Raw genomic sequence first — 22,641 nt, 5'->3', positions numbered from 1 at the left:
GGAACTGCTGGTGATATATTTCTCTGCAAAACTATTATCAAGAATATGTCATCTTTTCTTGATTTTTTAGATTTCAAAAGTAAAAATTATATCTTCTTGCAGCTGATTCAGTATCTAAATAATATGAGAAAAATCCCGTCGCACTAATATAAATGTTGTTAGTCTAAGGTTAAAAGAAGGCAGGGTTAAACCGAGTATTAAAAAGAAGAGAGCCACGCTACTACAATGAAAAAACAAGCATGTGATACAGGGGAATCCCACTGTGAGAGAGATTAAATCTAGTGTTTCCCCTTGCTGCTGATGTGATAAGAATTTCAGTCATTAACCAGTTTGGTAAGTCCTCTTTCCAAGCGTTGTTAATTACTATTTCTTATATGAGGTATTTCAACCGATTTTTAATACTTTTGATGTTCTTGGATTTGGTGTTTCTTCTGATAGATAGTACTGGGATGTCATCCATCTGTGTAGAGAAAATAGACTATTTTAAAACAGGCAGTACATTTCTCCCTGCTTGTATTTATGAACACCATATTTTGGCTGTTAACCCTCCAGTCTTGGTAAAATTTGTTTGAATAATTGCGATAGTAAGTAACAATAGCATAAGTTAAATTACAATAATATTCAGAACTCACATAGAATAATATTTTGTTAGTATTCTTAATGGAACAGATGTTAGTTTAAAGAAAGCCCAGGTACGTCCATGGTATTGTATCATGCATAAAACCTTGCTTTCCAGATAGATAGTGCTTTTTATCCTTAATTTTTACACCATGCCTCTTTATTTTTGAAAAGTCTTTTGCCAGGAGAAATAACTCCCTTTTTTATTTAGGCATGAGTATTTCTTACTGTCTATGAAGTATACACAGCTCTTGAAACACTCCCAGTTTTCCACTGTGACCAAAACAGCAGAGGGAGCACAAGGACATTATTTTCATAAAGGCCCTATACAGAGTAGTACTTTACTTTCCCTCCCCTGCCCCCAATCTTTAAAAAGACATTTTTCAAAAGCTGAGCTACTGAAAGTGATGGAGTCATTTTCATATTTTCATCTGTAGTGCCATAATATTAATTTAATGTTTGCTCGCAAAATTTTTTTCTTGTTGTCACCCAAATTCTTTGTCAAAGAAATTTGCCTGAGGGAGAGGAACCACCCCATGGTCTCTGAGATTCTTGGATAAATTTTAGATTTACCAGAGATGGTGTCATAGTCAGGGCTGTGTGATAAAGTACGGACAGAGGATGAAAAGTGCCTTCTGGTCAGTCTGGAGCTCTGGCCATAAGAGAGGCTGCAAGCAGCGATGGAACCAATTGGTCAGGGTGCACTACTCATTTTAAGAATCATATAATTACCCCATTTCTGCCCATGGAGAATTGTGATATTTGAGAACTTAGAAAATGTACTTGAGTGCTGCTTCCTGCCTTTTACAGAGATAATGTAGTCTTAAATGCAGCTTAAAACCACAGAAATAAGGAAATTCAGCCTAACAAAGACCTCCTTTTCTTGAATTAACCTGGGCATTTTCTGGCAAGTGCATCACGTACCCGGTAGCATGTAGTGAGTGATACTTAAGCTACAAGGTAAAACATGTTTTATGAAACAGGAGATGTTTTAATTTTAGAATTTCCTGGAGTTTGTGATTTTAGCATGGACGGTATTTTAGCAGACTCTAGGTTACTGGGTGGTTTAATTTTAGACGGTCAGCTCGCTTCAAAAACTTCTTACCGCTGTGTACATTGTGCTGATAATGACGTTGTGAGTTTCTCCAAATTGTTAGTCTTGCAGTAAAAGACATTGATCTAGAAGCACAAGTAGGGATGCTTAATGTAATTCATTTGCGTGAAGAAATCTTGCGATGCTAAAAGGTTTTGTTAGCAAAATATGTGCAGTAGCAGCCCAGAGAAACAACATGTAAACTAACAAAACCTGTGTGAAATAGATAAGAGGAACAGAAATTAGGGAAATGAAAAACAATAAAACAAAATCTAGAACCATAGAAGGGCAACTTGTTTCTAAATTCAGAAGCGCTAACCATAGTAGTCTTTGGTTTGCAATGCTCTTTTTGCTCTTACACTCCTTCAGCCTGTCTCTTCTCTCTTGAAATCTCTGTTCCTGTAAACTTGTAGCACTGGAGGATTTATCAGAACAAGATTTCTGAGCCAGCTCCCCCGAGGCTCTATATTTAGGGCAACATATGGAATGATGCCTATTCAAGAATACCAATTATTGCTTTTTTCATCTTTCCTCTTAATTCAGTTCATGACTTCACAATTCAAATTTGTATGGTTTGGGAATGAACAAGTCATTATTTTTCCAGCTTTCTCATTGGTTTGGTTAGGTAAATTCTTACTGCAGTCCTTAAATTTTTGATCTGAATTTAAGTATGATGTTAGTGCATGTTGATTGACTGGCAATTTATTTTAGTGTATGCCCAATGCTAAATCTTTTTTTTTTTTTCTTTCTTTTTCTTCAGGATTATCTTAACATCTGCAGTTTAACTACAAGTAGAACAGCAAAACCAGTGATGCCTTTAGACTGAAGTTTTCAGTTTCTCTTCATAAGAGAACATACTACAGCACCTCTGTTTGGAAGATCTGGTGTCAAGCGTCAGTGCATAAGCCATGAGTAGCTCACATGCTTCTGAAGGACCTATGGAAAAGGACACAAATAATTCTTCTTCCATATACATTTGTCCTCCGTGCATAATGTTTCCGCAGAATCCAGCACAGATACCACGTGGGCACAGTTACTGTATGTCCTGTGTCATCTGGTTATTAAGGTAATTCTATTATACAAAACAATGGTATTAAATATTTCCAGTATTCGTCAGTTATAGAATCATAGAATAGTCTGAGTTGGAAGGCCATCTAGTCCAAGCCCCCTGCCATGAGCAGGGACATCTTCAACTAGATCAGGCTGCTCAGAGCCCCGTCCAACTGACCAAATGACCCTCAGTGTTTCATCATCCTCATTGTAAAAAATTTCTTCCTTACATGTAGTCTAAATCTTACCTCTTTTAGTTTAAAGCCATTACCCATTGTCCTATCGCAACAGGCCCTGCTAAAAAGTTTGTTCCTGTCTTTTCTGTCAACCCCCTTTAAGTTCTGGAAGGCTGCAATAAGGTCTCCCTGGAGCAACGATCCCAACTCTGACAGCAGGGTCTTGCATGTGGCACCCCAGACATCAGAAGGACATGGACCTGTTGGAGCGGGTCCAGAGGAGGCCCCGGAGATGGTACGAGGGCTGGAGCCCCTCTGCTATGAGGACAGGCTGAGAGAGTTGGGGGGGTTCAGCCTGGAGAAGAGAAGGCTTTGGGGAGACCTCAGAGCCCCTTCCAGTATCTGAAGGGGGCCTATAAGAAAGCTGGAGAGGGACTTGACTTTTTACAAGGGCATGTAGTAAAAGAACAAGGGGTAATGGCTTCAAAGTAGAAGAGGGTAGATTTAGTTTAGATATCAGAAAGAAATTTTTCACTCTAAGGGTGGTGAGCCCCTGGCCCAGCCTGCCCAGAGAAGCTGTGGCTGCCCCATCCCTGGAGGGGTTCAAGGCCAGGTTGGACGGGGCTTGGAGCAACCTGGGCTGGTGGGAGGTGTCCCTGCCCAGGACACAGTGGTTGGAACTAGATGATCTTTAAGGTCCCTTCCAACTCAAACCATTCTATGATTCTGTTTGTACAGCTTTGTAAATATATGCAGCCACTTCATATGCTCTCTGTGAAAGAAATTATTTTATCACCTAGATTTTCCTTTTGTACCTTTTTTTTTTTTAATTCCTGCATTGCCATTCCCGACACTATCTGATGCTATTTTTATGCTCTGCTTTCTTGTTTAAAAAAAAAATCCTAAATAATATGCGTGCCATTCATTATTTGTATTTTAAGAAACAGTGGACTGAACCAATGTCTACTGTAACTGAGGCAGATTTACAACAAATGTTACTTTGGTATTTGATGACTGACATTGACAGTTAAAAAGCTTGCCTTCCCTCCAGGAAAGTGGCAGATGAAGGGCCAAATTTTCTTCTCATAGCTCCTGGCACAGATCAGCTTGGTTCCCAGTAAACCGAGAAGCGAGTTTGATACAAAGTACAGTTGCACACATTTTTATTTTTATTGAATAGTTGCCCAAAAGCAGCACATCCAAGAACTTTAAAATTACTGTTTTCCCTCTCTCTTAGGAACATCCTTGATCCAGAGTGTTTAATATGTGGAAAGAAGATAGTCACAGATGATGCAATTTTTAATTTTGGCTCTGTAATTTTTTTTTTAATCCTCCAAACTTTTCTAAGAAGCGTAAGACGATAAACTGTATACAATAATAACTGGACATAAACTCAAACTGCAGACTTATGCTTAGTGAGGTTGTCTAGCAGCCCACCTTTAAACGCTTCTGCTTCTGAACTGTACAATATTGTTATGAGGGTAACTGTGTATCATGAGCCCTAGTTATCTCTCAAGGGTGATACATCTTATAAACCCCTGTTTCTTGCATCTAATTATAAACACAGAGATATTGATTCAAGTATCCCTGGTAAGGTGGAACTTGAAGATTTCTTTAAAGCACAATGGTGTCATTGTATGAAAAAGATCAAATTATATTCCGATGTTGTAACCGTGGGTCACACTTCTAAGATATCAGTTAGTTAAAATAATTCCCATAGCAGGGCCAAATACATTTTCCTATTAACTGCTAATGGCAAAGCAGAGACATCTGAAAGACTGCTGACTTTATCAAGCAGTCTTAAAATAGATGAAATCACAGAGACAGATATGTTCTTCATGGGTTGTGCAAAACAAACCTTAGGTCCTGTTAGCTTATTCAGAAGTGTAATTTTTGAAATGTAAATTACACTTTAGAAACTTTAAATGACAAGGGGCATGTCTTATTTTCACAGGTGACTTGTGAAATTTAAGTTCTATTGATTTTTAGTGAGACAGACTACAAAAAGGCTGTATTGCTCCTGAAGACCTGGGAACCTAATTTAAAAATTACGTATAAAAATGCTGCACTTAAATATCAAATTGGCAGTCATTAGTTTAAAAAATGTCTTTAAACTTATTTGTTGTGTCTCGGTTTCTATGCAGAATTATCTATCCAATATATCACTGAGATCATTAAAATATTTAAAACACATGTATTTTATATGTGTATATTTTTACAGATAGTTAGCCATGTGTGGTATGGAGGTGTGTATATATACCAGTGTAGGAAGATTTACCTTCCTCATGTGGCGTGGCATGACTTTCATATGAAAACCCCGTGGGGGAAAGGTACATCCATGTCTTCATCTGTTTCACACGTGTAAATTATGTTGGCAGATTTCCAGCAGGTCTAGTTAGTAAGACAAGACAAGATGGAAATGACATGGGATTGATTTTAGAATCTGCTGCCATGCTAACCTTAGTGACTTGTAGTCGGAGAGTTCTGAGGTACTAAGCAACTCTCAGGATTAATCCCAGCAAAAATGGAAATTCTTGGAATAATCACAGTTTAGATGACTCATCTGTATTATGAAATGGAAATTATTTCAAAACACATTCTGTACTTCCATGCTTACTGGGGATCCTGGACATCAGAAAGATCCTTTTATATGTGAATTGTACACAGTGTTTTTCTATTTCTTGGTTGTTTATATACATGGTGTGCAAGTCTCCAAACGTTCCAGGCTTTGAATCACAGGCTAATAGCTTCAGTGGTTGCAGAAAAACAGGCATTCGACTGCTACACTTTTGCAGTCTACCCAAAGGCCAGCCAGCCTCTGTATGTGGGATTACTGGTCTGCCTACATATTAATGCATTTGCCCAGAAAGCTGTGTACTTTACTCCAAATTTATTCTCGCATCTCCTAGAATAGAGATGAGTGGCCTCATCTGTCAGTTCTGGCAAGATGCCGAGGGCCATGTATAAACAGGATTTTTAATGTCATTTATTGGCATAATAGCGTATCATAGTCAAACTAGCCTCCGAGGTGAACTTCAGAGCTGCTCCTAGTGATATGCACAGATAATCTCTGAAAGCAGGACCTGCTAAAGTCAAATAAGTGAGTTTGGTCGTTATACTTTTATTCCTTTTTAATGTATTTCCCAGATCAGCCTTTGAATAAGAAAATTCGCCAGATGCCATTCTAATGTGATTCTCGTTGAATACTCTTGGCAGATATGTAAGACCTGAATTAGTTGGATTCCTGAGATAACAACAATTCTAAGGGTTAAAACAATGTAAACCTTTTAGTTATTTTTTAAAATACTTATTTCTGTAAGTTTCCACTTGTATTATACTGATTTTTAGATAGCTGAGTGCCATAAAACGAACTGATTTCTGTCTTCACTTCATTGCAACTAAAAATTAATCTATTGATTCAAGCCAGTAAGTGACTTGAATAGAACAAATTCCACCCTATTATGCATAGTGACACATGAAACTCGCACTCCTTTGGTCTGGTCATGAAAGCCGCTGTGCTGGATCTAACTACTGTGACTAATTTAGGAAGAGCGCCAAATGGTGCCGTTAGCTGGCCATTGCTTTACTAGCAGTGCAGAAATGATGCTGTGTATATAATCATTCAGGATATGCCACAAGCTCTAAGTAGCCTTAGCCAGACGGGTGCTCTGTCAAATTTTTTTTTTAATTAGGAATATCCTACAATTTTAGAAGAGGAATGCTAAATCCCTGTAGCAGATTAAAATTCTTGCTTTTTAATACAGCCATACCTTTAAGTCACTGTCATAATTCTGTCTTGGCTGACCTGAAAATATATCATATTAAATACCAGGTGAAAGAGAAAATTGCTAACGTGAGCTGGTAGAATGCAAATGCAAGTCCCACTTACCACATCTTTTGTTATGATGGTACACTCAGAATCTGAAATCATCTGGAAACGGAGAAATATTCACTTCATCACACTGAGTTGTTTGTTCAGTGTATTTGGGAAAGGTAACCCCAGAATATCACACCAAAATGATTTTCTGTCTTTGTATAGTGACAAAAATATAGGCACAGCCACTCTTCTGAGTCAGCAGGTGGGATCCTGCATTGGGGCGAGCAATACGAAATCCTAGAATTGTATCCGTAGTAAGATTCCTTTCAAGTTCAAAAATCTTTTTTCATAAATAATCTCAAACTCTCATTTCCACAAAGAGTTGTGGAATCTACTGGCAGTGGTCAGTAGATTAATTTACAGTAGGGGTGTGGAAGAGATAAGTGAAAACATACTAAGGAAATCCATTTTTTCTTTTGAGTGAATATTATTTTGTAATGTAAAGAAATCACTCTCTCTCTGAGAGTGTTCATCCCTCAGGAGTTGTCTCACTTGACCCTGCCTACAGAGGCTCATTTGCAGTCTATGTAAATGTTAATGTTTATGCATGTCTCCTAGCAAAATGTGTTCTTAATCTCCTGCTGAATTCTTACATCAGAACACACTGAAATTTGGCATGGCCATCAGTTATTTTCCAGTAAAAAACCACCTTATAGGAGTTACATATGCTTCCAATTTTTAAGATATTTAATAATGTTTTCACCTCTAATTAGGAGAAATATCTGGGTTTGGCTCTTTCATTCTCCTGGGAACGAAGAGTTTGGTTTTGCCAGTTGCTGGGTCATTACAAAATTCCATTCTTCACGTTAAATTTTGCTTTTCAAGTTTCTGAATGAACTTAGAATTTGGATACACATTAAGCAGCAACTGATTTCCTGGAAAATACAAAGCTGAATTAAACACCACAACTATCATAAAAAGAACATTCAAGGTTAGAAAACAATAGCAGGGAAATCTTGAGTGAAGGCTGCTGTACTCAACCCTGTCTTTTCTAACCCAAGAAATATTTGTTACACGTGGGTGGTTATTTATAAAATAGTTATATTTACCCATGTTCATAGCCAGAAGTCATGAAATGTAGCTCATTCCTAAGGTGCTGCAGTTCACACTATGTTTCCTTTATTTATTTGCTACTTGACAACTACAATGGCAATTTCTTTTGCAAGTAAAACAAACAAAAAGTTATATTTGATGCACTTTGAATCAGCTGAGATATTAAACCACGAAAATTGGGGTTTACAATGGAAAATCAATTTTTTCTTAATGACAGCAGCCCCACTGGCGCCGGTTAAAAGTACTCCAAAAGAAACAGAGAGAGGTTCAGAGTCTGGGTTTTGTACGCTGCAAGCTGGTTTCAAGGAGCCCTGTCATGGGCTTGCATTGTCTAATTTGGCTTTACAAGAGTAACCTCAACAGTGCATTCTTTCCACTGGATATTATATGTTCTCTGCAGTTTATACTGTGAGGCCATGGAGCACATCCTCAGCTAATGCAAATCAGCGTTGTTGCAATTATTGCGGAGGAGCTGTACTTTTTACACTTGATATCTACATCTGTAGATGCAGCATTCCTTTAACTGAATCACAAAAAGTAAATATCAACATTTCTTTCCAAAGAGAACATATTGTATAAACATCTCACGTATCCACAAACAAGGAAATTCACATCTCACTATGCCAGTTTATACCTGCTGAAATGTGATTTACAATATATAGACGTAAATGCTAGTGTTGGTGACAGACCGGGCATAAACTGCAGCTGTAACTGCAGACTCGCGCTTACTGCGTGCCTGCATTGTCTGTCTCTGCCAGAATCTGATTAGCCAGTGTTCCTTCATTATTTATAAAAAGCAATATGCCATAAAAATGTCATTTTCACTGCCCAAATCATAAAATTTTCCATAAAAGCCTACTGCTGTAAGTTCTTAGGGAATATTCAGCCCCAGGCTCTGACAGCTAGGTAGAAATAGGTATTAGTTTCCACCATTAGTGTAATTCCAAAAATTTGGAGTCACCAGGCTATGCAATATTACAAGGTGTTTTGTTTCTAGCCCCAGTTAGTTGGGATATCTTTGAATAGCATGTATTGAATAACTGTTTTAAGTAACATTTGCAGTTGCTTTTGGTGCAAAGGGGGTGAGCCAGAGACACAGTTATAAAGTGGAACTGTAAGTCAGGAGGTCTGTTTTGGTCCTGATTTTCACTAAACTTTCCCCTTCTTGCCAGGTTCAACGACGGTTTTGGGAGAACCCCCTTGGGTGATAATCACAGCATTAATCCCCAGAGTTTAGTGTCTGCCGGCAGACAAGAGCTTTCAAAGCAGCCAATAAAAAACATTAGTTTGGTGACATTTCGAACAGGGGGCAAGGACTCTTGTAAAGGCCTGTGCTCCCATTGACAAGAGAAGTCTGGAGATATGTTCACAACAGAGATTTCAATTCCTGGGATAAATCTCTTTGTACATAGTGACTGAAAAGGCAGCACATGCGGGTTTTTTTTTTCCTGCACCAAGTACCCACACATAGTCAGAGATGTATTTTCATGCTAAAACTTTGAACTCCATGAAACTTGCCCAGCTTGTGGTTATGCACAATTACTCAACCCAGGCTGTCGGGGGAATCTTCTTTATGTCCCTGGTGTCATTTGTGGCTTCCTATCAAAGCTAAATAACTTCACCATTTCACAGTTTCCATGTGACACTGAAGCAGCCTGGCAGGATCAGCTAAACTTCTCTTTTGGTCAGGAATCTCAAAAATAAGCTGGGATCCAAAACTTCCCAGGGAAACATGAGGAGTCTAATTAATCCGTGATGTAATTTAACAGGTTTCCACGGATTCATACCAGAAACTGGGGGAATGTATCTAAACCCACATGAGTTCAAAGCAAATTCTTAGAAAGCCGTGCTCCTGCGTATCCTCCCTCTGTGTCCACTGGCCCCATGTCGGCCGTGGTCCTGCTGATCTCTATGCCCAGTCCCAAACTGCTCCGGGGCAAGTCCTGGCAGAGGGCAGTAGCCCAGAAACGCTCCCCAAGGCCCTGCCTGCCAGTCCTGGGCTTTGAAGCAAAATATTCATGATAAGGGAAAGCGCTAGATGTGATTTTTAGATAACCAGATTAAAAAATGCTGAATTTCCTTCCTGCGCCTATCTTGCCACAAAGAAAATACAACCTTAGCTTGTGAAAACTTGCCACAATTCTGAACTCTTGCACTATGAAGCCAGTCTGTATTTTGATTTCTTCCAGGATGAGCCATTGTTACTGAACCTGAACAGATGGGAGCATTCATTTCCTAAGCGCTTTGTGCCCCATTTACTTGCTTTGGGGTTTCGACATCCAATTTGTGATGCAGATGTTCGACACGGAGTTACAAGTTTTGTTTTCTTGGCTGAATTCCAAGGACACTGCTGGGATTTTGTATGTGATGATGTGCTTTTGGAGTCCCATCACTGGCAATGCTGCCAAGATACTTGGCCTCATGAGAAGACTCTTTCTGTTCAGGAATTTAAACACTAAGTCTCCTTTCCTTGGTTCAGAATATAGACCTCTCTTTCTCTATGCCTGCTTTCTCCCACATCCTTTTCATACAGGCTTCTCCTATGTTTAAAATATATTTTCCTTTCTCCTTCAGATTCCTCCTTAAAAACATCTCTTTTTGTGAACACTCGGGAGTTTCCTTTCTGTGGCAATGTTTTGATGGGGGCTTTGGTTTTCTTTACAATATCATTTTCCTCCTGTGAAACCTTGGGTAACGCTCGGAATTTCTGTGCTCCCTGAGTTTGTTGCCCATAAAATACAGGTACAAATAGACATTGTCAGTCGTGTTGTGGAAATTATTTAGGTTTATGAACCATACTGAAAAATATTATTGGAAATATAAGCCCAATGCTATTAGTCACTCTACAATAGCAAAGTGAATTATGGTCTCAGTGGGAGAGAGATGCAAGTTAGTGCGTAGTCAGTCTCCTTCTGCTTCTATCACATGTAAAAGAACATCTAAACTTCTCAATTTTTTTTGCCCATTACTAAAATGAGTAACTTCTGAAAGGCTTGGTGGAAATTTACCATAGCCTTCACTCTCCCCTCAGTTCTTGTCATTAATGAGAATCAATGAAGATAATATTAAAGAAACCTGTTGTTTCCTTTTTCTGTTTCCACTAATTAGTCCTACTCAAATATACTGAGTTTTCTGATAATTACATGGGGTTCTATGGATAATTGTATGGGTTTCTATAGCACACCGGACAAGTGACCTGAGCTATCGATAGAATATCCATATTTTGCCAGCTGTTTTACACTCAAAAGATGTTGAATCTGACCTTGTTTTTTCATGTTACATCCAGAGCTTTGGAAGAGTGTTTTGGCAGGCTTCCCGGTGGGCACAGCTCCCATTCCCAGCGTTCTCTCCAAAGGATTAAGAATGGAAATAAGCAGCTAAGAATTTTCCAGTTTAGATCAGGCTCTGTGTAGGTTAAGAGAAGCAGAAGCATAACCACAAGTACCAGCATAAGCCCTTAACGGAGACGGGCTGCAACAGAGCTTCATCTGGTGAAACTGTCATGAACTGGTCCGTGTCGGCTTTACACGTCTGTACCCTGTGTTTTGTCCTGACACGGAGACAGGGTGACCGAGACAGGTATGCCACCAAGAAGCTTCTTAATGTAAAGAAGATCTGCCTAGTTAGGTTGCCTGAAGTCAGAGGCAGGCCCAGTAATCTCTTACTGATATTTTACTCTGGAGTAGTGTTGCTTGTAGGAAACTATCAAGGCCACTATGGGAGAGAGAAACACTTTACTTTTCTCCAGACTCTTCTCTCGAGGGTGATTCCTTGGCTTGTATTGTGGGAACTGCTTTAGTGAGTGACTGAAATAAGATAAATGGTATATAGTGTCCATTTTATGGGTGCTTTTTTTCTGACAAATGCTGAAGAGGTGCTCCAGAACATCTATTATTTGAAAAATAAATAAATAACTAACTAGGAAGCTGAGGATACTACTATGTCACAGGGAACACACTCTGGAAAAAATCTTGAGGCAGAGCTGGGATGAAGAAAAAAAATAAAATTGATTCCTGATGTCTCTTTGAGGATTACAGTCCGACTCTTGTGGAAGTTAGTGGAAAACTTTCCAGCTCCTGTAATATGAGTTGGGCTGGGTCCTCGGGATATCACCATAACAAAGCAGAGCTACAACTGGTAGTAGGCACAGGCAGATATAACAAAAACATTTTAAAAGATTTTATTGTAGACAAGAGACTGAATTTTGGCAAAGCTCTCAAGTTTGCTGAGAATAACAATATATCAAATTTCATGATTCTTCATGGTTTTTTTTTAATCTTGAAGATGAATTGATGAAATCTCACAGCTACTCTGTTGTACTCCTATTTCCTGCGGAGCTTAAGTCAGAAAAGAAGTTACAGCCTAGAGGTTAAAGAACTAATTAATATCAGAGCTATGACCAGGCACGAATCTTGACTTGGAGCACTCTGCTCCAGTTCCTAGAAGTACTGCATCTCATGGGGACTGGATCTTTTATTAACAAGTTTGCCTTCCTGTGTTTTACCAATTTTTCAGGGTTTCCTAGAACATGTGCGCATTTCCAGATAACTTATAATAACTGAAAATTATGTTTTCATAGAATGAGACATCCCTATCTCAAGGATCTCTCTGAAAAGAGATTCTGAGCCCTGGAAATACTACTTGCGCTTTGACTACAATCTTTAAAACACTTAGCATCTGAGCCTAAATTCCATATTTAAATGTACTAAGAAATCCGTTTCATTAAAAAAATCAAACTCTTGGACTATTTTAAAAAGATAATACTCATATTAAATATATTCTCTTATGAGCTTTTTTTCTTGGATGTAAAAATCATCATTCACCTTAAATAGTAAACCGGTGCACTGCAATGCTAAGCACTGGGGGAATGGCTCTACCATAAAGTTAAGCTTCACATTTTAATCTCTCTCTGAGCCACATCCTGTTTTCGGTTAACTGATCTCATATGGGGGAAATTTACCAGAGGAAATCTCTCTAGTTTGGAAAGTACCAAAAACTTATCTTTAGTTTCTTTGTGTAATTCAGCACCTTTTAAGACAGAGGTGTAATACTTTCGAGAAGTCTCAAAGCAAAAGAAAAGGAGCAAGATAACAGCACAGAGAGCAGGAGGCACATAGGTGCAGAACAGAAACTGACCCACTGGTGTAACACTGATCTTTCTGAAATTATTAACTTACATATCTTTATATTCTGAATGTTTAAAAAGCCATATCCAGAAATATTTTTAAAACTTTTTCAGACGTTAACTCACATCCTGGCAGAAACTGCTTGTGCCAGATTAACTTGCCATGAATTTTAATAACCCTAATCATAAAACACTGAAGCAAATGTGTCAGGCCATAAGGACTACTAAGACTGTATCCCACTTTCCCCATAGACTTTTAACTCTAGTTAATACATGGCCCTGATGACTCCGCACTTAGAGCACCTACAAATATATTTATAGCACAGAGAAGTAGAGAGAAGGAAGTGGAAACGAGGAGACTTTACATGTGATTCTGCAAGTACTGGTAGGGAACGTCTTCTCGCTCGCATAGGTGGATGTTGACATTTAAACTGGAAGCCTTAAAAATAACTGTACTAATCATAGAATAGTTTGGGTTGGAAGGGACCTTAAAGGCCACCTAGTCCAACCCCCTGCCATGAGCACGGACATCTTCAACTAGATCAGGTTGCTCAGAGCCTCATCCAACCTGGCCTGGGATGTTTCCAGGGATGGGGCAGCCACCACCTCTCTGGGCAACCTGCGCCAGGGTTTCAGCACCCTTAGTGGTGAATAAAATAATAAATTTAATAAAACTGACATCCTTTTCCTCTTCCACAACTTTATCGCCAAATCATATTAACAACCTAGCTCTTAAAAAAGGTTACACAGGCAGGTACCGTGGCTGTACACGATGAGATAACCGCACACCCCCATTGCTAAATTAGTCATTTTCTTGTGCTGTGACAGCGTTACTGAACTGCACACGATGCTTTTCATCTGGTGAGATCTAAGTGTTTTACAAAAGGAAGCAAATGTTATTCCCTCTTTACAGAGGAAGGTGGAAGCGTTTACTAGGTGAGCGGTTTATCCAGCAGCACTCCAGTGATGCATGGCAGTGAGCCAGATGGGGATACCTAACACTGACTCTGCAGTTGGCTCCATCAGCCTTATGTTTGCTTCCCTCTATAACCACACTTTCCTTTGCATCAGCATTTTTAAACTGTTAAAGCTTCAGAAGAAAATCCTGTCACTTGTCAAAAGCCTGTCTAATTCACGGGAAAGTACATAAAGGATTTTCTAACAAATTCTTCTTTTGGAAACGGTCTTGCATCCTGGTTCCTGTGGGACTACAGGGTGGAAAATAGCATTTGATGCACAGGTGAATTTTTAATAAAACAGTTAAAGAAATTGTGGACATAAATGTAGGAAACTTTTGGGATAAACTGCTTGCAAGAATGGGATTTTTATTATTAAAAATCCACCAGAAGATGATCATTATTTGGCTCCAAGTCCCACGAATGAAGTAGCGAACGGCTGCGACAAGCCATTGCCCGTGCAGCACAGCAGTGAAGTCTGTTCTGTTACAGACAGCAGAGCTGGCAAGGGCAGAGAAAGCTCCGCAGCCTTAACGAGACCAGGCACAGTCTTACTGTGTTCTGAGGATATTTCTAATACTTCCTGTTATTTTCAATTTACCGCAAAAATGATTGAAATTTGCAATCTCGATTATTTTGTATAAACATTTTTCATCCTGTTTTCTGGTAGCATTATGGGTTTCTTTAGCCTCTGTTCTGCAAACAGTGCCAGGCTTGGTGCTTTTAATATCCTCACAGTACTGTATACTGACAAGATTAATTTTTACTGTGTCTACAAAGACTTTGAGTATATCAGCTCTATAAAGGATAAATATATATCCTACCCATGGACCTGGCTATCTTTTTAGAGGTTTTTTCCTTAGGTGTATTTAGTTTTAAACTGAACTGCCCTTTTGAAGCCTAGAAAGATGTTTATTCCTGCTTTGTTTGACATTGTCCTTTATGAGCCAAAAAATTAGAAGTTTAATGGATATTTTTTTCTGGGAAATCATCAATAAGCACAGTATGTGTGTAGCAGAGGGACGCATGAAAAAGAATGATGTTCTATCAGAGGCAAACAAAAGAGCTGAATCACACAAACAAACAGCTGCGTGAACAAAGTTTATGGATATTCTTTGCTTCTTCATGAAAACATGAACATAGCTGTTTATAACAATGTGAGGAGAAAAAAGTTCTGGAATTAATTCCAGCATTTCTCTTAGCAATGCAACAAAGCACTACAGCATATACTTCACTCACGTGAAGGAGGGCTATGTCTCCATCCCAGGCACTGCCCTCCTTCCCATCAATTATTCAATATAGCTGTAGTCTGTCTGGTGTTGTATTTGCTAATCTGTGACCATGTCGGGGTGCAGACACCCAGGGCAGCTGTTCCAGATGTGGAACTAGTATCTGTGCACACACAACGCAGGAATGTGTTGGACCTCAGGCAGACAGTGGTGAATAATAACCTCCTCGCCAACTTTCACGCAGTCACAAGGTGCCTGGATGTGAACACTCCTGTAAATGCAGCAGAGTAACAAGCCAAGCGAACCATCTAGGGAACCACCTCCGCTTTTTAATTTTCAGCTAGGACTCACCCCCAGTGGTATTCCCCAATTTTGTTTCACAAGGAAGAGCTAACAGATTTGCATCTGCAACTTTCTCTCTTCTGACCGAATCCTAGTAGACAAGGTTGCCGCATGTGATTTCATAGCGAATTTCTCAGGGGAAAAGAGGACCTTCTTCTGATAGTGAAACCTCCCTTTGCAGAAATCTTCACTGCTCTGCGAGCATCTTAAAAGGATTTGCATGCATTACTTAACTTGCCTTGTGTTAGCTTTGGGTTGTAAATATGATCTGCGGCTAAGGGCAGCTGGAGCGGGAGGCAGAGGCTCACTGGAGGTTCCTGTAGGGCTCAGAAGGAAAATCAAGCCTCCCGCTGCTTTACCGGGGGTGGCGGGTTTCCCCGAGCAGGCAGAGGCGTGGAGGGGACATTTTTCATGGCCATAGTGCTCTGGGTAGGCAGGAGTTTCTGTCTGAGTTAAAGGGCCGGATAGCCATAATCACACCACTTTCAGGAACCAGCCACGCGCGCAGACTCTCCGTTTCAGCTGTCCTCGGGGGAATTTACTCCCTCGGGCCTTTCCTTAGTCAGTTCCCCACCCCTATCCCCCTGGGTCGGTGCCGGTCACCCCTCCCGGGGACTGGGGACAGCCCGCGGCGGCCGCCCGGAGCCGGGCTGTGCTCCCCCGGCCCGGGGCAGGCCGCTCCCCCGCGGCCCGCGCAGGCCGCATCGCCCGTGCCCCGGAGGCGCATTTCGGCTCTCCCGCTCCTCCCGGCCTGAGCGAGGCAGCAGTCGCCGAAATTCAGACGAGCCGCCCGGTTGCATTTCCTCTGCCGGCGGCACGGGCGGCCCCGAACGCGCTCAGCACCGCCGCGGCCGCCCCGCTCCGCGCCCCGGGGCCGGCGCCGCCCCGCTCACCCGTCACCCTCCCTCCGCTCCGCGCCGCGGGGCCCGGCGCGGCCTGGGCCGCCCCTGGGCTCAGGTAAGGGGAGCGGGAGGGAGAGCGGGCCCCGCCTCAGCCGCCCGCGGCCTGGGCGCCTCCCGCCTGCTGAGGGGGCACCGGCCGCGGCCCCTCTCGGCCTCCCCGCGCGCAGGGGCCCGGTCCCCGCAGCGCGGCCCGGGGAGCACCCGGAGGGCAGGGGGGGTGTCCGGCCCCGGGAACGGTGCTGCCTGCCCGGGGCTGAGACGGGGATGGAGGGTGCCGGGCCCGCCGCGGCCGCTCCCTGCCCCGGGGCGGCCGTTTTACCGGGCGTTATGGGTGTCACCCGCGGGGGCGTCCAGCCCCACGGGAGCGACGGGCCCTGTCAGCGCGGCCAGCCGACACCGGCCGGCGGTTTCTCATCTGCCCCGTCCTCACCTGGGTACCAACCAACGACATCTCTGAGATGGCTTCATTAACCATCGGGTGCACATTGAGCGTACATTAGATTTTAATTTATGGTTCCTGGCAGGCTGAGCAGCCCCTGCGTTTGTTGCTAAGCTACCCGTCACATGCCTGGAGAAGCCAAGGAATTGCTGAAGCCAGGCGGCAGAAAATGCTGTTTGTTCAAAGAGGGGTGTTGTAAATGCGGGGGATGCCCCGTGCCCCGTGTGGCAGTCACACCCCTGTCCCCATGCCTGGCCTGGCCCAGGCAGTCTGCCTTCAGTTTTTGAGAGACTAGGTAGCCATTGTCACTTTTGACAACACTGAGATAGGTTATTGTGTGTCAGTACTGTTATGGGAAAAAATAGATTTATAAAGGATCAAACCGCGCCAGGTCCCTGTGTGAAAACTTTTTTTGAACTTTACAAGCGACTGTGGAGACACCGGAATCAGTTTGGGTTGTATGTCCGAAAATATTCAACTGCACAGCTCTTAACCAAACCAATACTGAATGTGCACAACACCTTGGCGTGTGCGGCTCAAGGTGTATCTGGCTCGAGCACAAGCGTTAAGCTTTCTATGGACTTGAGTTTTCCTTTTTCATTTCACCACTAGTTTTATGACTTCAGGAAAGCCACTGAAACATCTCGGTTGCTTAGTTTCTGCATCTATAAAGTGTAATCGTGAATTTTGGCTGCTGGGAATTGAAGGTGGTTGGGGATTTACCCTTCAGGAAATAATTCTCTGTGGTATGGACCACTGGGATTGTAACTCTGAGATGATGTCAGTATTTACTTCAACTTTCTACAAGCTAAAAAACTCTGGAAAGAAAACCCCAACCCTTCATTATAATATATTGTCCATTTTCATGTTGTGTTTGAGGGAAATTTTAAATCTGTACAGTAATTTCCTGCTGGTAATAGTCAAACCCCACTGTGACATTTAGTCAGGCATGTCAGCTACAGACTCAATTAAACAGATCACTAGGCTACTGCACAGGTTTGGAGCTGCTTGTGGACTTTGATGCCTGATATATTCTCTCAGATTAAGGTGAGCGTGTGCCTGCTTGTTTGAGCTCCTATTTATTATTTTTTTTTCTTATCTCTGACAGTAATTTACTTCAAATGGCTGAGAAAACAACCAGAGGCCCGCAGGACATCCCCGGCTCTTCTCCTGATGAAAATGAATTTCCTTTTGGATATCCCACTAACATCTGTGAGGATGTGCCTGATCAGAAGTACCTGTGCAGCAACTGTAACAACATTCTGAAGAAAGCCCTGCAAACGCTCTGTGGGCATAGGTACTGCTCAGCCTGCCTCTCCTGGATCGTACGGTAGGTCCTTGCTACAGAGGGTCACACCCCTGTGGCTGCAAGTGCTCCTGAGGGCTGCGTTGTGCCACTGTGCTCAGTAGATGACTCTGTGGCTACCTGGCCCGCTGGATCACTGTCACTTTACCATCTGGTGGTACTTGCCTGTGGTGGACGGCAGGCTGCTCTCCACCTCCTTCGTTACTGGGTTTGACAGATGTCAGTCTTTCTATGTGTAAGTGTAAGATAATGATACGGATTTAACCTTGAAGAACTAGTGCAAGGCTGACTTAATACTTCCATGGGACTTTACAGTCCTTTGCTAAGTGATGTTATAGGATTTTAATGAACATTATCTTAGAGTTTTATTTTTAATAACTCAGCTGGGTCACTACATGTTAAGGTGCTGCTGCCATTAGTGACAAACAATGACAGCCATTGTCCTGGAGAACCCCAAAACCAGGGGCTAGGTGGAAATTTGCTGTGATTGATTAGCTGCTTCTATCCTGCCTTTTCTTTCGACAATTATGCCTTGACCCAGAGCCTTTGGAAAAGGTTCTGTCTGCCCTGCAGGTGAGAGGTGAAACTGCAGTACAGTGCCATGAATATGAGCTGACTTTAGCTGTGAAATTTTGGAAAACAGCAGCTGTCAAGATTCAGGGTCTGGGTTTTAGTACTGGCTAAGTAAGTCTAAAGCCTGTTAACTGTGCTTTCTCATGGGTGTTATTAGTAAGCTAGTTTGTGTAGTCCAGTTCACGTTATTAGTAAGCTAGTTTGTGCAGTCCCAGCTCTGATCACAGTGTGGGGCACCTGAAAAGCTGAGTCAATGCACTGGCCACTTGTGATTTGAAGATCAATGTATATTAATGTAAAAATGTATTGAAATTTATGTATTTCACCAACTTACTGTAAATCTGTTACTGTAAATCTAGAAAAAGGCCCCTTAGTGAAGCTCCATAAACTGTAAATTCAGAAAACTGTCAGCAGAACATAACCAGAATTGTTACATCTTCCCACTAGAGTCTTATAGTTGGACTCAAACGAGTCTAATGGCTCAAACAAGCTAATTAGGACAGTTTGAAATTAGTTACGCTCTGGTTGGTTTGATGCTTTTCTGATGAACTTCTTGGTCTATTATTTGCCTGGATGCTAAACAGCACTGGGAATGAAATAACACCTCTAGTAAACTTTTATTTTTTGCTTTTCCTATATAAAACTCTATGCTAAATGTTTTGAGAGTAGATCAAAACCTTTTTTAGGTGCAGTAGGATGTTAACTGTCTAGAACTCAATTCTGCACTGGTTCTACTAGATCTTTGCACTTTGAAGTCCATATATCTATCTTGGGAAAATGGGCATTTTCTGTGTTTTAAAAGACTTTAGTTTTCATGTTACCTTTCCTACATGGTGTTTTTGCATAATTCATGAGATAAATAGGTTCCCAGGCTGCTCTTATTTTGCTGCAATACAGATAAGATTTATGGGCCTAGTCCTACTCTTGAGGAATAGAACAGCGGGGTTTTTTTGACATCAGTGTGTTCAAGAATTGGCCCTTTAATGAACAAGGATTATGGATTCTGAGTGGAAATTACAATTTCCGTGTTTTTGTTTGTGTCAGTGTCTATACAAAGACATCCTAAACTACAGTACACTGATTGTCATTTCATTCTTCTTTCTTTTTGCCAGAACCAATAAAAATGCGATTTGCCAGAAATGTAAAGAGGAAGATCCCAGCACTTTAAGCGAGGGAAGCCTATTGGCAGAAGAAAGGGTAAGTTGTAGTTCACAGTTCATAAATTTATCATTAACCATTCTCTGGGCAACTCTATCATCCTTTTTGGACTACAGTTTGGGAGGGAATAATATAAAATGTGATGGCAAGTGATAGTTACACATTCTAACTTATGCTTTAGTCATTCGGATTTCCCACAGTTTTTGATTTAAAAAAGTATAATGGCAGCCCGAGGACTTTCCAAGCCCATCAGGTTCTGCAGCATAAAATCCCGCACTCTTCCATATAATTATCTTTTTATTGTCTCAAAGTAACCAGTGCTTTCCTACTTGTAATAATTTGTTTTAGCTGTTACTTACTACCCTCAGTAAGTATCCTAGTGGATTTTCAAATCTCATGGTTCTCTCTAGCCTTGAAAGATGTTACCAAACTTACAGGTGGAGCAAAATGCTTAAAGCAAAAAAAAGAGTGTCGGCCGGCTGGCCAGCTGAACGGCCTAGAAAGTGTTGTGACAGCCAGGGTATCTGGAGGAAATCATGGAAGACATAGAGCTGAACATAATAATTGATAGAAACTATGCACTGGCAAACGTTTCATCTGTAATTCAGCAGTGCAGATCTCTTTTGATGTTGTGTGGTTTTCCAGACAGACCACTGCACTATTTTATATCCTGAATAAAACTGGACCGCAGGGCTCAGTCCCAGCTTGTCTTTTTCCCGCCTTTCTGACTACATGCATGAATACCAAGAGACACACATTCTGTCTAAATTTGTTAGGGAAAACCGAAACCCACTAGGCATCTGGCAGTGAGGTAAAAGGTGAAGTTTAGAAAGCAGCTGCAGCAAACTAATGAATCTGTAGTTGATGCTGAACTTGGTAATATCTCAGAAAAAATCCTCAATTCTGCAGATATTTCCCAGTAACAGGTTCATGCATCATGTAACCACAAATAGGTACAGCTAAAACCTTATGAACTTATTCTATGTTGACTGTCAGTTCTCTTATAACTTTGGGATTTCTCGGCTGTGGGATTCTCACTAAGTCTGCCGGGACTTTCTGCAAAATCTGTGGGTGGGTTGTTGCAAACAGGGCCCCGCTTCTGCAGCCTGGTCTGCCTGAGCAGGTTCTTGTGCCTGTTGGGAGTCCAGATGACCCAGAGCACTTTTACGTCAGTGAGGGTTATCCCATTTACTGTATGAGGGTCTGACTCGGGTCCCTAAAGAAGTTCTGTGCAACCTCAGGTTCCCAGGTAAGAAGGCAGAGGCGCAGGTGAAGATTTCGAAGCAGTGACCTGTGCAGATCAAAGAAGAGATGTGGATTTCCTGCCTTGTCTTTTATGGAGTAGTGTCCGTAATGATTTAGCAACTACAAATGTGAAACAAAAAGCACAGGGAATGCACATAGCTGTAAGAAACCCATGCTCTGCTGGGACTGTCCCTGTAGTTAAATGTATTTTAAATGATCTATTTTGTAACGTCAGGAAATTCCTGGAGTTTTTCTCTTATGACACAGGGGGGAAAAGCCACCATATGCCTGATAACTTGAATTTCTTTTTTCTTTGATTTTACTCATAAATTAGACTAGAATGTTTTAGAGGATGGGGCTGGTATGCTTTCACTAATTGTACATTGATTGCTAGCTTTTTACATAAACTCTTCCATACATGCAGATGGAGCCATACATGGTTTTGTGCAACATACATGATTATTTTTTAATTCCTTGTTTGTGGAGTTGTTTGCAATTTGTGTGCAAAGTTGTGGACTTTGCTTGCAGGCTGAGATTAGGAAATGAGTTTCTATGAGACTCTGCATGCAGAAATATGTCTCGTTGTTCCCATTCGTAGAATTGGCTGTGCTTCTTTTGTGTGATTTAATGTGACAAATATAGGTAAGTACAAACATCTTGTATATAGATAAAAAAAAAAACAACCAGGAATGTTGATTCTGATAATTTTGTTTGCTTATTTTTTTAGCTCGTTGTGTAGAATTTCAGTAACTTTATTGAAATGTGGGCATCATTTGTAAATACGTTCCTCTCTCTATTTGTAAGGCTTCCCCCCACCCCGAGTTCTTGCCTTGCTCTGTGTTGTTGCGTGGGACACCTGCAGTCCTCTGGGATGAGTACTTACCAACAGAGTATCTAAAACCATGCTCTTAACTTTAGTAGGGCTTGTTCTTGTGTCAGTGTACCTATTTTGATTGTGCAAGATGTAATCTTAAAAAGTCTGTAGTGTTTCATAATTTACATAATAATAGTACAATTTTTCGTGGTTAACGTAATAAAAAAAATCTACGTACTGCAAAAAACCCCCGCTCACATATGGTTTACATTTCTTCAGCGCACAGTGCCATACTAAATAGAAACAGCCATGGTCTGAGAAATGTACTCTCACTGCAGAACAGTCTGGAGTCCTCTCTGCAGCACGTTTAGGAGGTGTTAATGACCCCAATAATGAAATGCAGTCATTAAGAGTGGCACATGGCAGCACCCTGTAGTCAGGGTCCTGTCAGCACGTTCATTGCATGTGACATATTTCAGGCTTCTGTGAAAAGAAACTTAAAATAATAGCTGTAGTTGGTTGACTAGGCATATTTTCAGTAAATTTATATCACATCAAATAGTTTATTTTTGAACCATAAGAAAGAAATTATTTAATAATTATTTGGGCTTCTACTACACTAAGATTAACTTGCTAGGTTAGAGAGTCTTATGGCAGTACAGTAAATTTAAAAAAAAATAGGGAT

The 22,641-nt window shown here is 41.2% G+C and overlaps 1 protein-coding gene across 3 annotated transcripts in view; it reads left to right on the top strand.

Annotated features, from left to right (window-relative positions):
• The first annotated feature begins 2,605 nt into the window (after positions 1-2,605).
• Positions 2,606-22,641, top strand: part of TRAF1 (TNF receptor associated factor 1) — a 32,280-nt gene continuing 12,244 nt past the window's right edge. Inside the window, exons 1-3 of one of the 3 annotated variants that reach the window (XM_054220711.1) lie at positions 2,606-2,777; positions 17,969-18,190; positions 19,852-19,936. In XM_054220711.1, the coding sequence (XP_054076686.1) occupies positions 2,620-2,777; positions 17,969-18,190; positions 19,852-19,936 (465 nt within the window). In that variant the 5' untranslated portion in view covers positions 2,606-2,619. Of the gene's footprint in view, positions 2,778-16,255; positions 16,477-17,524; positions 17,857-17,968; positions 18,191-19,851; positions 19,937-22,641 lie in introns of those variants that run through there. The other 2 variants (XM_054220713.1, XM_054220712.1) reach the window with 2 other exon arrangements.

This window comes from Rissa tridactyla, chromosome 14, assembly GCF_028500815.1.
Source record: "Rissa tridactyla isolate bRisTri1 chromosome 14, bRisTri1.patW.cur.20221130, whole genome shotgun sequence".
NCBI classification, from domain to species: domain Eukaryota; kingdom Metazoa; phylum Chordata; class Aves; order Charadriiformes; family Laridae; genus Rissa; species Rissa tridactyla.
Note: the sequence above shows the minus strand (reverse complement) of the source record. Positions and strands in the feature narration are given on the sequence as shown.